This window comes from Poromitra crassiceps, assembly GCF_964638095.1.
Source record: "Poromitra crassiceps genome assembly, chromosome: 4".
NCBI classification, from domain to species: domain Eukaryota; kingdom Metazoa; phylum Chordata; class Actinopteri; order Beryciformes; family Melamphaidae; genus Poromitra; species Poromitra crassiceps.
In genome coordinates, this window is record NC_139626.1 from 48430040 (window position 1) to 48445251 (window position 15212).

Consider the following 15212-nt stretch of genomic DNA (forward strand, 5'->3'; position numbering starts at 1 on the left):
AAGGCAATGTGGTCACAAGCATCGATCCACTACGGGACGACCTCCGATTTCCTCTGACCCTTGACCTCCTCCCCTCCTTCCTCCACCCACACCCCACCCCCTCCTTCCTCGGCACTAAACCCCGCCTCTACACACTCCGACCCCTACCTGTTGATTCCCCAAAACCCCTGCTCTTGACTCACACCTGATCACCCCCCCCCCCCACCCACCCACCACCACCCCAAATCTGAGGGAGGTGAAGTTGCCCAAAGTCTTCTGACCCCAGATCAGTTCTGCTTCCTTTTTTGCTCACCTAAACAGGCGGTGAAGGTGAATAAAGTGTCGAGGCAGTCCTGTAACTGAAAAGTCACACGTTTGATCCCTGCAGAACCCCCCGGGTGAACCCTCTAGTCTGCTACTTTTGACAGGTCGCTCTGGAGAAGAGCGTCCGTCACATGTTGCCTGTAGATGTTAACAGTTGATCAAAGGAAAAATGGGAGAACCCCGCTCCGAATGAGAAGCTACGGGCAACTTCACCCTGCCCCCCGCCCCCCGTATCTCCCCCCAACATCTCAGTAGTCCTGGCGCTGGTAGCCCCCGGTGCCGTCGAAGGCCCCGTCGCTGTTGGCCTGCCCCCCTCCTCCCCCCGGGCTCTCCGGCTCCTCCCCCCCGGTGAAGGAGGTGTAGGGGGCTGCGGCTGCGTCCTGGCTGGGGTCCGTGTAGTCCTGGGAGAAGAGAGCCGAGTCGGCCCCCAGCTTGTACCGCTGGAAGCCCAGGAAGGCCTGGACCGCCTTGGGGACAGAGGGAGAGACGAGCGGAGAGGGAGGAGGGCAGAGAAATGGATGGATGGATGGATGAACATGGGAGGGAGGGATGAGCGGTTGCAGCGGAGGTGTTGTGAGTTTAGCAGAAAAGGGAGGAGAGAGAGAGAGAAGCAGACACTGATTAGTCGGTATTGAAGCTTATTCGCGTTTTGAGCCAGGCAGTTAGTCAGTTAGTTCAACAAGAAGCGCTGTTTTATCCATTCTTCATAATGAGAAGCGCCACCTCAACATCAAATTCAGTCACTGGGAGAGGCACACTGCAATTAAGCAGCAATTAACACAATTAAGACGCAATTAACACACACACACAACACACAACAGTGAGGGAGTGAGGGAGGGAGGAAGAGAGAGTGTGTTGATTTAAGACCAGGGTGTGGGGGGCGGAGGTTAACGCAGAGGTTTGGAGTCTCTCTCCAAGCAAGATGAGAGGGAAACACTCTGATCTTAGATACATCTTTAATTAGTTGGGTCCAAAAATGGGACGTACCCCATTTGAAAAAAGTCACAGCTATTCTTACAGGATGATAGTTTGCATAAAATAAAAGTCGTTTTGGTCATTTGTTTAAGGAAGTAGTAGTTAGCGCAAGTCTTTGGTTGACAAAATGATAGACGCTCTTTGCAGACTGAATCCTGTATATGTTAAGAGATCTTGAATCAGGAATATCAGGTATTGGTCCCCCCCCCCCCCCCCCCCCCCCCCACACCCAAATTGGATTTCTTTCTTTTAGCATTTTCAAATAGTAGTCGTCTAATTAAGCTCTTCTTTAGGCTGGTTTCACACCGGCGACCCAAGCCTTGCCTATGCCTTGCCTTTACCCACGCTTTTTAATAGGCGTCCGTTTTAGTCAACGAGGCTGTGTACACCGGATGCCTGAGCGTGAACCCTGCGTGTACCCACGCCTTGCCTGTGCCTTGCCGATTTTATCGAATAGGCGAGAGTTCTATTTTCACGCCGACAAGGCGCGTGCAGGCAGGCTTTTCTGTCAAGCCATGAAAGAAAAACGTGACAATATCCGTGGGAACTGGCAAAGTCAACTGAATTTCAAAATAAAATGGAGTTTCTACAACAGTATTGAGCAGAGAGAGAGAGCGAGAGAGAGATTGACGGGTGGCTATCACGTGGGGCTTTCTCCCTGTCGGCAAACAAATCTTCATGAGAGAGAATAGCGACCGAAGAAGCAAGATGGACAATGTTGTTGTGCCAGCACATATTCTTGCAAGATCACCTCTCTAAAATGTCCGACTATAGTCAGACCTGGTTATACATATCCAGCATCAATAGAACATTAAATATATCAGATTTATTTTACCTAGAGGCTACCCATGACAATTCTGGACAACACGTGAAAAAATACAGTCGGGAGAGAGGAGAGGCGCTTGTGACTCGGCTCCAGGTTCGGCGTGCAAAAGGTGTGCGGTGTGATCGCAAAAGCGTGTAACAGGTTCACGCCCAGCTCGGCGTAGGCGTGGGTTGAGGCAAGGCAAGGCGTGGGTCGTCGGTGTGAAACCAGCCTTATGGTTCAATACCACAGGTTAACAGTCATCAGTAGTGCATTTCTACAACTCATACAAAGTAATACAAAGTGGTGGGTACGGAGTAAAACAGTGTGATTCCTTCATGGCATAGTCTTAAACAATGCCTGCCTAAACTATGTTGCTCCCAACATCTAAAGTGCATAAAACTAATAGAGCTCTACCAACTAAGCTTCACAAAATTGTGTGCAACTTACTTTTCTACCACTAGATGGTGCTATAGCTTATTTCATAGTGGCCTTGAGGGCGTACGAGAAGAGAGGTGATGCTTATCTCTGGTTTAATACCTTCAGCATTTGGAAGTAGGGCTTTGTCACAAGCCAAAAACTTCATAAAAAACAACAACTTTACAACCAATTTTAAGAAACGCACCATGGCAACTTCATAAAAAAAAAAAATCTATTACAAAGATCAAATAAATCATAATTATTATTAAATTGTAACATGCTCCCGTTGATAATTATGCTCCTCACAGAAAACAGACATGAACAATCACATAGTGTAAGCTTTCACAGAATAGTGGGAGGTAGGTGGAGGGTGGGTAGAGTGCAGTGATAGCTATGAGTGACAGTGACCGCGCTCGTTAAAGGGCACCCAATCGGGTTCGGTGACATCACTATTGGGCGGAGTTTGTGCTCGTTTTACCCCTGCACCCCCACCCCCCCCCCCCCCTCTGAATCAATAGTGAAAACTGTCCCACAACCCAAACAGAAAACCACATGGTGCAGAGAAATGAACTGATAAGCAAACACTCTGCAACTGAACGACCAAATGTATGCAGAGAAACACATTCAAGTCCAGGTGCATTTTTCTATCTCCTGACTTCATGTGACGACGAGCCCACCTGGGCAGTTCGGCATTGAGGATATGGGGATGGGGACACACCCTCAGCACCAACAGCTTCCCCAGGCGGGGATCGAACGCACGACCTTCTTGCTGCGAGGCAACAGCGCTACCGCTGCGCCACCGTGCCCCCAGTGACGTATTTTTGTAGGCTTACCCAGAACTCTTCTGCACTTCCTGGTTCTTTCCTACGTGTAAAAGTCAATGGGGTTTTCGGTTAAATGCGTGAAACAAGGCCTGTGGTTAGCAAAGGTTTATGGAACAGCGGACTTTGTGTTCAGCAAGATCATCTTCCCAAAATATGAGGAGCACTTTTTTTGAGTATTGAAGCGTTTTCTGAAAATCTCGTTTAAAAACAACATGCATTTACGCTTCGATACTCATAAAAGTGCTACTCATTTGCTGAACACAAACTTCGCTGTTGTTTCATACACTTTTATTAACCACAGACCTTATTTCGAGCCATTTAACCAAAATCCCCATACAAAAATGCCATTGACTTTTACACCAGGAAGTGGAAGTGCTAACATCCAGGTCTTCTGGACTCATTCCTGCAGGACTCTATAGTCAGCAACCCAATCAGCAGGTAAACAATGGTCTTTCTGTGCTGTGCGGCAGGAAACATCAGACTTATTGAAATGCTACTGCGGCTAAATTAAACCTTTATTATTAAATCTTTACTCCATCTGGCATGTTTATGGGACGGCTTTGCTTTGCGAACCCCGTCAGGTCACATGACCGGGAAGGCAGCGGGGGGCGCCCTTAAACGAGTGCGGCCACAGTCAGTCAGTCAGTCAGTCAGTGGGTTACAGCAGTGTGTGAGAGCGGCTGCAGAGGGCGGCAGCAGCCAGCAGGGGGAGACAGCGGCAGGGCGGAGTCAGACTAGAGGGGGTTGAGGCTGTGTGGGGAACAGCTTGGTGTATTCCTCTTCAAATGACACACTCTTTAACTTCTCCAGAGAGAAGAGAGTCTGGAGGCCCTGAGGAGCAACACATGCACACACACACACACATGAGTTCATGTGATCACACACACACATGCAAAGACACGATCAGACACACACACAGCGTTCATTCTGGTCTATTGAGGCTACTGTTGGTGGAGAAACTGCTCTCTCTCCTCTTCTATGAGTGAGATCTCTGATAGCTGACTGTCGGTACAAAATGGCGACTGTAGAAAGAAGGCTCTGATTCTGAAGTTTTAGATCGCTGAAGTTTTCTCTCCTATCAAACTCCAGTGTGGCTGTGGAAAATATCTACAGTAATCTACATACAATAAGAAAAGTACACCAACAAACTGTAAAACGGATGCAGAAATGCAAGATGCATTGTCAATATCTGCATTTCAACAGTGTTCTTCTAGATTTGATTTGTCCTTTAACACCACTGAGGGCACCTATAGAAAAACTGAATCAGAGTCAGAATCAGATTTATTGGCCAAGTATGTACACATACAAGGAATCTGACTCTGGTTAGCATTGCTCTCAATGCACTCACACAAAAAAGCTGCACAGGTTAAGACAAACAAGGACAAGCAACATGTAAACATGTACATTAACTACAGTAGTAAATGTACTATACAGTCATACGTGTGGTGTAAAATGTCTATTTTAAATAGGTATATATGAGAGAAATCAAATGTATGATGTATGTGCAGTATGTATAAATAAGCTCTATTTTGCACTTATACTGTGGTATATAAGGTGCTTTGGATAAAAGCAGCTACCTGGCAGATGTGGTGTCATGTGTGTTGCAGTGTGTGTGTGTGTGTGTGTGTGTGTGTGTGTGTGTGTGTGTGTGTGTGTGTGTGTGAGAGTGTGTGTGTGTGTGCGTGCGTGGTGCGTGCGTGAGTGTGTGTGTGTGTGTGTGTGTGTGTGCGTGCGTGCGTGTGTGTGTGCGTGTGTGTGTGCGTGCATGTGTGTGTGTGTGTGTGTGTGCGTGCGTGCGTGCGTGTGTGTGTGTGTGTGTGTGTGTGTGCGTGCGTGCGTGTGTGTGTGTGTGCATGCGTGTGTGTGTGTGTGTGTTGCGGTGTGAGAGGCCCTTACCCAGGTGAAGATGGAGAAGAAGGAGAAGGTGATGGCGGCGCGGGCAGCGTCCCCTCCCTCCCTCAGTGGGTTGTCTTCATGTCGGGCCACCTGCCACTGATTGGCCAGGAAACAGAAGCCCACAAACCACATGAAGGACCAGAAGGCTGCAGACAGAGACAGGAGACAGACAGAGACACAAGAACATCTATATCATAAAGTCCACAGTGTGTGCGTGTGTCTGTCTGTATATGTGTGTGTGTGTGTGTGTACCCTATTTGACATACTGTAAAACTGCAACATCGACTCACCCCTCTGTCATATCGATAATGCATTTGAACTTGAGAGAGAGAGAGAGAGAGAGAGAGAGAGAGAGCGAGAGAGAGAGAGAAAGAGAGAGAGAGTGTGTATGATAAAAACAGAGAGGGAGAATCTTGTTGGTGACAGAAATGGCTTCATTAAAGTGAACTGGGCTATATCTTGTGGTGGTGGGTGAGTCGACTGCAGTGGAGAGGCAGAGCAAAACATGTCTCCAGGCTTGTCAGCGCCGGAGGACTACCTCTCTCTCTCTCCCTCTCTCTCTCCTCTCTCTGTCTCTCTCTCTCTCTCTCCTCTCTCTCTCTCTCTCTCTCTCTCTCTCTCTCTCTCTCTCTCTCTCTCTCTCCCTCTCTCACACCTCCTCTGTCTCGCCCGGCCGCCTCTCCTGTCACTGTTGTCAGACAGAAGCCACTGATCTCCAAAATGTCAGGTTTTCTTCCTATTTTTTCTCTCCTTCCACAGTTTTTATTTTATTATTTTGACCTGTAATATTTGTGGCCTTTGAGCAGCTGGGAGAATGTGGGTATGAAGAGGGAGAAAGACATTGATGAAGAAGAAATAAATATTGATGGGTTACATATCGATCCTCTGTGTTACATATATTGTTATTATTGCAACTATTATTATTGTCGTCATTGTTCTAATTAGGGGTTCATGAAACCCTATTGTTTTTGTGCCGGTTTATTCTTGTCCTTGTTGTTCATCTGCCCCGACGCAAATTCCCGTGAGTTGGTCAATGGCTGAGACCTGAAATTTGGCACAATGACAGATATTGGTGGCAAATACTTTTCGATTCGGCCTGAAGGTGGCGCTATAATTAGAGGTTTTACCTTACGCCGTTTGTCCGATTTTCAAGCATTCTTTTTTCACATGATCAGGTGAACCTGCTCTACAAATTTGCCATAAGGACCCTCAATGTCCGTCTGGAAAGTTTTTGAGATATTTTGAAAAGTTTGGAAAACACATTTTTGACATCTCCTCCTAGACCGTTTGACCGATTTACACCAACATTTTTTGGATTTTTTAAATCTACTTTAGTTTTGGAGATATTAATTGTTAAAGTTGTGTGAGAGGGCGTGGCCTCTCAGCTAAATTGTCATAACTTCATGGCCGATTAACGAATCTTCACGAAACTTGCAGGAGATCTTCAGAGATCGTCACAGACCATGTGTGTCAAATTATGTGCAATTCGACCAAAAGGGGGCGCCATAAATGCCATAAATGGGCGTGGCCTAACACAAAAAACGCTGTAACTCCGCACCTGTTTGTCCAATGATCGCGAAACTTGTCAGATATATCAAGGAGGATGTCCTAGTCAAAATCCGAAGTTTTGTCATCTGTGCAATGCTTGAACCCCTGCTATCGCCGCTTGCAGCTATATTTGTTTCTTGTCATTTTATGGGACTTTTGTTTGACTCATGATCAATGCTATCGTTATCGATTATTTGGCAATATATACTGATTTGTACTTCATGCCAATAAAACTCATTGGATTGAACTGAAGTGAACTGCTCTCCTCTTCCTCAACAGCTAACATGGACTGCCCTTCAGCAAAGTGCCGGAGCTGCTGCAGTGTGCCAACGTGAAGCATTGCTCAAAAACAAAAAACACTAAACGCTGAGTCAGCTTTTCCCCGGCGGGAATTAAGGTTAAAGACTTCAAACAGAATAGGAGATAATAGGAGATACACCAAAAGTGCAGTTAAGAGGCTTTTCTCCATTTGGGATCCGTGCCAAAATGTAATGGCTTCTTCTTCCTTGGCCCATGCCACACGCTTGCTTCCATCAAGATTCATGAAAATCAGCCCAGTAGTTTCTCTGTAATCCTGCTAACAAACAGGCTAACAAAACAGGCTAACAAACAAACAGGCAAAGACAGAGAGAGAAACTGGCACCGAAAACAGAACCCTCTTGGTGGCGGTAACAAACCAACATGTTGCTGGAGCCGCATCAGGCAGCACCTGGGCTCCATCCTGCTTTACATGTTACGTTGCATTACATTACATTGTTACATTTTACATGTTGCAAATCAGAACTGCTGACAAGAAGTTCATATTTTCAGCAGCTGCTGTTGCATTCATGGACAGTGTCCACTATCACTGTGATGGATGTACTGAACAGTATTGAAACAAGAGCTTCTCTCTCTCTCTCTCTCATCTCTCTCTCACTCTCTCTCTCTCACTCTCTCTCTCTCTCTCTCTCTCTCTCTCTCTCTCTCTCATCCTTCTCTCTCTCTCTCTCTCTCTCTTCTCTCTCTCTCCTCTCTCTCTCATCTCTCTCTCTCTCTCTCTCTCTCTCTCTCTCTCTCTCTCTCTCTCTCTCTCTCTCTCTCTCTCTCTCTTCTCTCTGATACAGGAAGCAGTGATTGTTTCCGGTTTTGCCGGCTCATGTAGCCGCCTCCCGCCGAGGCTGTGATTGTGTTGGCAGGGAAAAGCCATTGTAACCTGCTGCTGCTGTAATATCATCCCCACATGAGGCGTAGCAGAGCAATGTGTTGAGTTATCTGCATGCAATAGAGAGGATCAAGTTCAGTGTGTGGCTTCTATGGTGGGTCTGGGCTCCAGGCTGAAGGATAGGTTCAGTATAATGGCTCATTTCCACCACATATAACAGCACAGTACAGCTCTACTCGACCTGGTCTTACTCGTCTCTACTTGATATAGACCCTTTTTCCATAGCAAGTTTACTCGCCTCCGCCCACACCTGGTCATTATAGCGACCGCGTATAACGTTAAAATTAAATCCATACACGGAACTTTTAAACTGGTTATGAAATACTGGTGCCTCTAAAGACCTACAGTGTACATGGGCAAATGTGACAATCGCCTTCGCTAAACCCCCGCCTCCGGCCTAGCGGAGCCAACTACAAAGGGCTTCCCCAGGAGCGGACTTTTTCTCTCTCAAAACAATTGAAAACCACCGTCATGTAAAGCTGAGCAAGGACATCGATTTTATTTCACCAGAGCCAAAGGCAGCAACACAAAAGAAATAACTTCTGGAAATAACAGAAGAGAAGGTAAGCCCCACTAAACTGGTATCCAGCATTGACAGTAAATACAGTAAAACACGATTCTGCCTGACCAATCAGTCGTCTGCAGTGTTTTCCACGTCACCGTATGGTACCGGGTCCACAGTGCTGGAACCTCAACAGAGCAGGCACGAAAAGCAGCACGACTCAACCCCGACTCAACCCGGGCTGTCCCGGTTTTTGATCGGTGGAATGAGACCAAAAAGCGAGACGAGCTGTGGGGGGCCGCCGTGGAAATGGGCCATAAGTGGCTTCTTCCAGACTTGATGGTGGGTCTGGTCTCCAGGCTGAAGGATAGGTTCAGTATGTGGCTTCTATGGTGGGTCTGGGCTCCAGGCTGAAGACCAAACACGACACGTCCCAACTGGGAGGTCATGTCTTCGCCCCCTGTGTCTGTCTGTCTGTCTGTCTGTCTGTCCGTTTGTCTGTCTGTCTGTCTGTCTGTCCGTTTGTCTGTCTGTGTAGTTGTCTGCAGGTATCCCATAAAGTTGTGAATGGATTAGCTTAACAGGTCATAAGCCAACTTAGAACTGATTCACTTTCCATAGAGACACTGCAGAGAGCATCACAGTCACTTTCCATAGAGACACTGCAGAGAGCATCACAGTCACTTTCCATAGAGACACTGCAGAGAGCATCACAGTCACTTTCCATAGAGACACTGCAGAGAGCATCACAGTCACTTTCCATAGAGACACTGCAGAGAGCATCACAGTCACTTTACATAGAGACACTGCAGAGAGCATCACAGTCACTTTACATAGAGACACTGCAGAGAGCATCACAGTCACTTTCCATAGAGACACTGCAGAGAGCATCACAGTCACTTTACATAGAGACACTGCGGAGAGCATCACAGTCACTTTCCATAGAGACACTGCAGAGAGCATCACAGTCACTTTCCATAGAGACACTGCAGAGAGCATCACAGTCACTTTCCATAGAGACACTGTGGAGAGCATCACAGTCACTTTCCATAGAGACACTGTGGAGAGCATCACAGTCACTTTCCATAGAGACACTGCGGAGAGCATCATAGTCACTTTCCATAGAGACACTGCAGAGAGCATCACAGTCACTTTACATAGAGACACTGTGGAGAGCATCACAGTCACTTTACATAGAGACACTGCAGAGAGCATCACAGTCACTTTCCATAGAGACACTGCAGAGAGCATCACAGTCACTTTACATAGAGACACTGCGGAGAGCATCACAGTCACTTTCCATAGAGACACTGCAGAGAGCATCACAGTCACTTTCCATAGAGACACTGCAGAGAGCATCACAGTCACTTTCCATAGAGACACTGTGGAGAGCATCACAGTCACTTTCCATAGAGACACTGTGGAGAGCATCACAGTCACTTTCCATAGAGACACTGCGGAGAGCATCATAGTCACTTTCCATAGAGACACTGTGGAGAGCATCACAGTCACTTTCCATAGAGACACTGCAGAGAGCATCACAGTCACTTTCCATAGAGACACTGTGGAGAGCATCACAGTCACTTTCCATAGAGACACTGTGGAGAGCATCACAGTCACTTTCCATAGAGACACTGCGGAGAGCATCACAGTCACTTTCCATAGAGACACTGCAGAGAGCATCACAGTCACTTTCCATAGAGACACTGCAGAGAGCATCACAGTCACTTTCCATAGAGACACTGTGGAGAGCATCACAGTCACTTTACATAGAGACACTGCAGAGAGCATCACAGTCACTTTCCATAGAGACACTGTGGAGAGCATCACAGTCACTTTACATAGAGACACTGCAGAGAGCATCACAGTCACTTTCCATAGAGACACTGCAGAGAGCATCACAGTCACTTTCCATAGAGACACTGCGGAGAGCATCACAGTCACTTTCCATAAAGACACTGCAGAGAGCATCACAGTCACTTTCCATAGAGACACTGCAGAGAGCATCACAGTCACTTTCCATAGAGACACTGCAGAGAGCATCACAGTCACTTTCCATAGAGACACTGTGGAGAGCATCACAGTCACTTTCCATAGAGACACTGTGGAGAGCATCACAGTCACTTTCCATAGAGACACTGCAGAGAGCATCACAGTCACTTTCCATAGAGACACTGCAGAGAGCATCACAGTCACTTTCCATAGAGACACTGTGGAGAGCATCACAGTCACTTTCCATAGAGACACTGTGGAGAGCATCACAGTCACTTTCCATAGAGACACTGCAGAGAGCATCACAGTCACTTTCCATAGAGACACTGCGGAGAGCATCACAGTCACTTTCCATAGAGACACTGCAGAGAGCATCACAGTCACTTTCCATAGAGACACTGCAGAGAGCATCACAGTCACTTTCCATAGAGACACTGTGGAGAGCATCACAGTCACTTTACATAGAGACACTGCAGAGAGCATCACAGTCACTTTCCATAGAGACACTGTGGAGAGCATCACAGTCACTTTACATAGAGACACTGCAGAGAGCATCACAGTCACTTTCCATAGAGACACTGCAGAGAGCATCACAGTCACTTTCCATAGAGACACTGCAGAGAGCATCACAGTCACTTTCCATAGAGACACTGCAGAGAGCATCACAGTCACTTTCCATAGAGACACTGCAGAGAGCATCACAGTCACTTTCCATAGAGACACTGTGGAGAGCATCACAGTCACTTTCCATAGAGACACTGTGGAGAGCATCACAGTCACTTTACATAGAGACACTGTGGAGAGCATCACAGTCACTTTCCATAGAGACACTGCAGAGAGCATCACAGTCACTTTCCATAGAGACACTGTGGAGAGCATCACAGTCACTTTCCATAGAGACACTGCAGAGAGCATCACAGTCACTTTACATAGAGACACTGCAGAGAGCATCACAGTCACTTTCCATAGAGACACTGTGGAGAGCATCACAGTCACTTTCCATAGAGACACTGTGGAGAGCATCACAGTCACTTTCCATAGAGACACTGTGGAGAGCATCACAGTCACTTTCCATAGAGACACTGCAGAGAGCATCACAGTCACTTTACATAGAGACACTGCAGAGAGCATCACAGTCACTTTCCATAGAGACACTGCAGAGAGCATCACAGTCACTTTCCATAGAGACACTGCAGAGAGCATCACAGTCACTTTCCATAGAGACACTGCAGAGAGCATCACAGTCACTTTCCATAGAGACACTGCAGAGAGCATCACAGTCACTTTCCATAGAGACACTGTGGAGAGCATCACAGTCACTTTCCATAGAGACACTGCAGAGAGCATCACAGTCACTTTCCATAGAGACACTGCAGAGAGCATCACAGTCACTTTACATAGAGACACTGCGGAGAGCATCACAGTCACTTTCCATAGAGACACTGTGGAGAGCATCACAGTCACTTTCCATAGAGACACTGCAGAGAGCATCACAGTCACTTTCCATAGAGACACTGCAGAGAGCATCACAGTCACTTTCCATAGAGACACTGTGGAGAGCATCACAGTCACTTTCCATAGAGACACTGCAGAGAGCATCACAGTCACTTTCCATAGAGACACTGCAGAGAGCATCACAGTCACTTTCCATAGAGACACTGCAGAGAGCATCACAGTCACTTTCCATAGAGACACTGCGGAGAGCATCACAGTCACTTTCCATAGAGACACTGCAGAGAGCATCACAGTCACTTTCCATAGAGACACTGTGGAGAGCATCACAGTCACTTTCCATAGAGACACTGCAGAGAGCATCACAGTCACTTTACATAGAGACACTGCAGAGAGCATCACAGTCACTTTCCATAGAGACACTGCAGAGAGCATCACAGTCACTTTCCATAGAGACACTGTGGAGAGCATCACAGTCACTTTACATAGAGACACTGCAGAGAGCATCACAGTCACTTTCCATAGAGACACTGCAGAGAGCATCACAGTCACTTTCCATAGAGACACTGCAGAGAGCATCACAGTCACTTTCCATAGAGACACTGCAGAGAGCATCACAGTCACTTTCCATAGAGACACTGTGGAGAGCATCACAGTCACTTTCCATAGAGACACTGCAGAGAGCATCACAGTCACTTTACATAGAGACTGTGGAGAGCATCACAGTCACTTTCCATAGAGACACTGCAGAGAGCATCACAGTCACTTTACATAGAGACACTGCGGAGAGCATCACAGTCACTTTCCATAGAGACACTGCAGAGAGCATCACAGTCACTTTCCATAGAGACACTGCAGAGAGCATCACAGTCACTTTACATAGAGACACTGCGGAGAGCATCACAGTTTGAAAGACACGCCCACCGTCGGGGAAACCTGGATCGCTAGTTCAAAGGTAAAAGCGGCCGTCGGGAGGACATCTGAACAGATCAGTCTGACGAGGCTGATCCTGTTTTCAAGCAGACACATCTGTCAAAGAATGGTTTTAGCACACTGCCTCCAACAGAGAGGAGAAGGTACTGCACAACTTAATGGCCTCCATCAATGTCCAATTTCGTTAATGTTACTCCAATAAAGCTGGATATAAAGGATCCCACACAGCGGCCTGACATGATATACTTTGACATTCTCCAGTAATGTTACTTAATTTATTCTCCAGTCCAGATGAGATATTAATTTGACTTCATATTTAAAAATCTGAAATGCAATTGAATATGCTTTTCAGAATAGTGCGACCGACTGACTGTTAAAATGGTTTGATGCTAAATTAACTATCATGTTAGATAAGAAATCAGTGAGATTTTGCATTTATTTTTGCACCCTGTCGCCTGCTGGCAGTCAATACAGAGCGAAATATCCTGAGAGCCACCACACATGAACACACAACCCATGTGTTTTATAGAGAGGAAGGAACTGTGGAATCCACATTTTTCTTCTCAACAGCTTCCTTGTTTTGCTCAGGAGGACAAAAACTTTCATTTGTGATCTTTTTCTTGGCTGCGCAGCCCACCACAGCTTTTAGCCGTGTTTAATTCAAGGGAAGGGTGTATGGAGGTGAATGGAGAGCTTTCCCCAACGATGGGCGTGGCCTATTTCATGCCCACTGGCCAAAAGGAGGCGTGGCAATGCGCGTGTTCAATCACTAAAAGGTGCCTAACTTCCAAACAGATTCACGTACCACCACAACACTTTGTAGAAAGGTTGGTCATGGGCCAAGGAAGAAGTGATTAACTTTCCACGCCCGCGGGCCAAAAGGGGGCGTGGAAATGGGCGTGCCATCACAAAAAGACGCCTGACCGGATTCACATAACACCATGAAACTTTGCAGAAAGCTTACTTCAATGGAAGTATGCACTCTACTGTGAGTGCCCTCTACATGTACTTTTCTTTTGTAACATTGCTTTTAATTAATTCATTCATGTAATAAAAGTTCAGTGTGCAGAATTATGCTTATTTCTAAGCCACAAATTTCCAGTAATGACATTGGCTTGCTGGAATGCTAGAAAATAAATTTTCATAGACAAACTTTTATACCGTATGTATGTGTGCTTTTTCCATTGCATTGATCTCTAAGTAAGGTCTTGGCCACACTGATCCGTGGTGTCTGTCCGTGTGCGTTCATTTCTCTGTTCACTTCCATTCATTTTCAATGACAGCTGTCCGACTGTCCGTGGAGCACTCGGAAGCGTACGTATCCAGAAAATTTGCATACGTTTTGACGGACAGAAAGTTGAAGCGGGATGAACTTTTTCTGGATGGACGTATCGGATGGTCGGACAGTCACTGTCTGTTTAGCCAATCAGAGTCGAGGTCTCGAGAGGAGGCGTTCCGAGATTTGTTTCAACTTTTCAAAGAAGATGGCGGCCGAGGCAGTGAAGGAGGCTATAATTAATGCTGTGTACACCATCCCGCTGTTGTACAACGTGATAGTCAGTGTCACCGTCTGATTTCACCATCTAATCTGGTCATTCGGTGGCATTTTATTGCCACATAAGTAACGTAGCGCACAGAGCTAACAGCTAGCTGACGCCAGCTTTCTTCTTCTCTCGGTTTATAGGCGGGTCGCTGACACCTTCAAGGTGCTTACCGCCACCTGCTGTACAAGTAGGTTACTTGTACATGCAACGGACATAAATCTATCCGTCTATCCGTTCTGTCCATTTTCTGACGGATCAGTGTGGCCAAGGCCTAACACTCGGGTTTGTCTTTATCTTGTCTGTCTGTCAGTTTGTCACTTTTTATAAATGTTTTGCTGTAACAGGGCACTCTTGCAGATGAGAGCTCGCTCTCAAGGGGCCACCCCTGTATAAACAAAGGTGAAATAGAAAATCAATCAAAACAAACTAGCTAGTTAGTCATCTTTACCTGACACCCCGACATCAGCCAGCACCGCCTTCTTGCGGTCTTTGACGCTGCTGATCTGGGGGAAGTAGACGTCCAGAGCCAGGAAGGCCAGGCAGCACAGGAAGGCCATGGAGCCCATGAAGACGCCGTAGTTGCAGGCGTTCTGGTTGCGGTTGAAGATGCAGTACTCCTCCACCTCGGTGGCTCGGTTGATGTAACCCTCGTTGGCGATGCAGCCGAAGATCACGATGGAGAAGATCTGTGGAGGAGATAGAAGGAGGGATGAGAAGGCGGTCCTGTGACGCTCGATGGATGTATGCAGTGTGTTTATGGTACTGTGAGGCACAACAGACAAGAGAATGTTTGGTGGTGATGTGTCTTTCAGCACGA

General features: G+C 46.8%; 1 protein-coding gene across 2 annotated transcripts in view; it reads right to left on the reverse strand.

Annotated features, from left to right (window-relative positions):
- Nucleotides 1–551: 551 nt before the first annotated feature.
- Nucleotides 552–15212, reverse strand: part of syngr1b (synaptogyrin 1b) — a gene marked incomplete at its 3' end in the record, with an annotated part of 44886 nt that continues 30225 nt past the window's right edge. The window contains exons 2-4 of one of the 2 annotated variants that reach the window (XM_083636192.1): nt 14844–15081; nt 5224–5369; nt 552–770 (exon numbers count right to left, since the gene is read on the reverse strand). In XM_083636192.1, the coding sequence (XP_083492318.1) occupies nt 552–770; nt 5224–5369; nt 14844–15081 (603 nt within the window). Of the gene's footprint in view, nt 771–4040; nt 4159–5223; nt 5370–14843; nt 15082–15212 lie in introns of those variants that run through there. The other variant, XM_083636193.1, reaches the window with a different exon arrangement.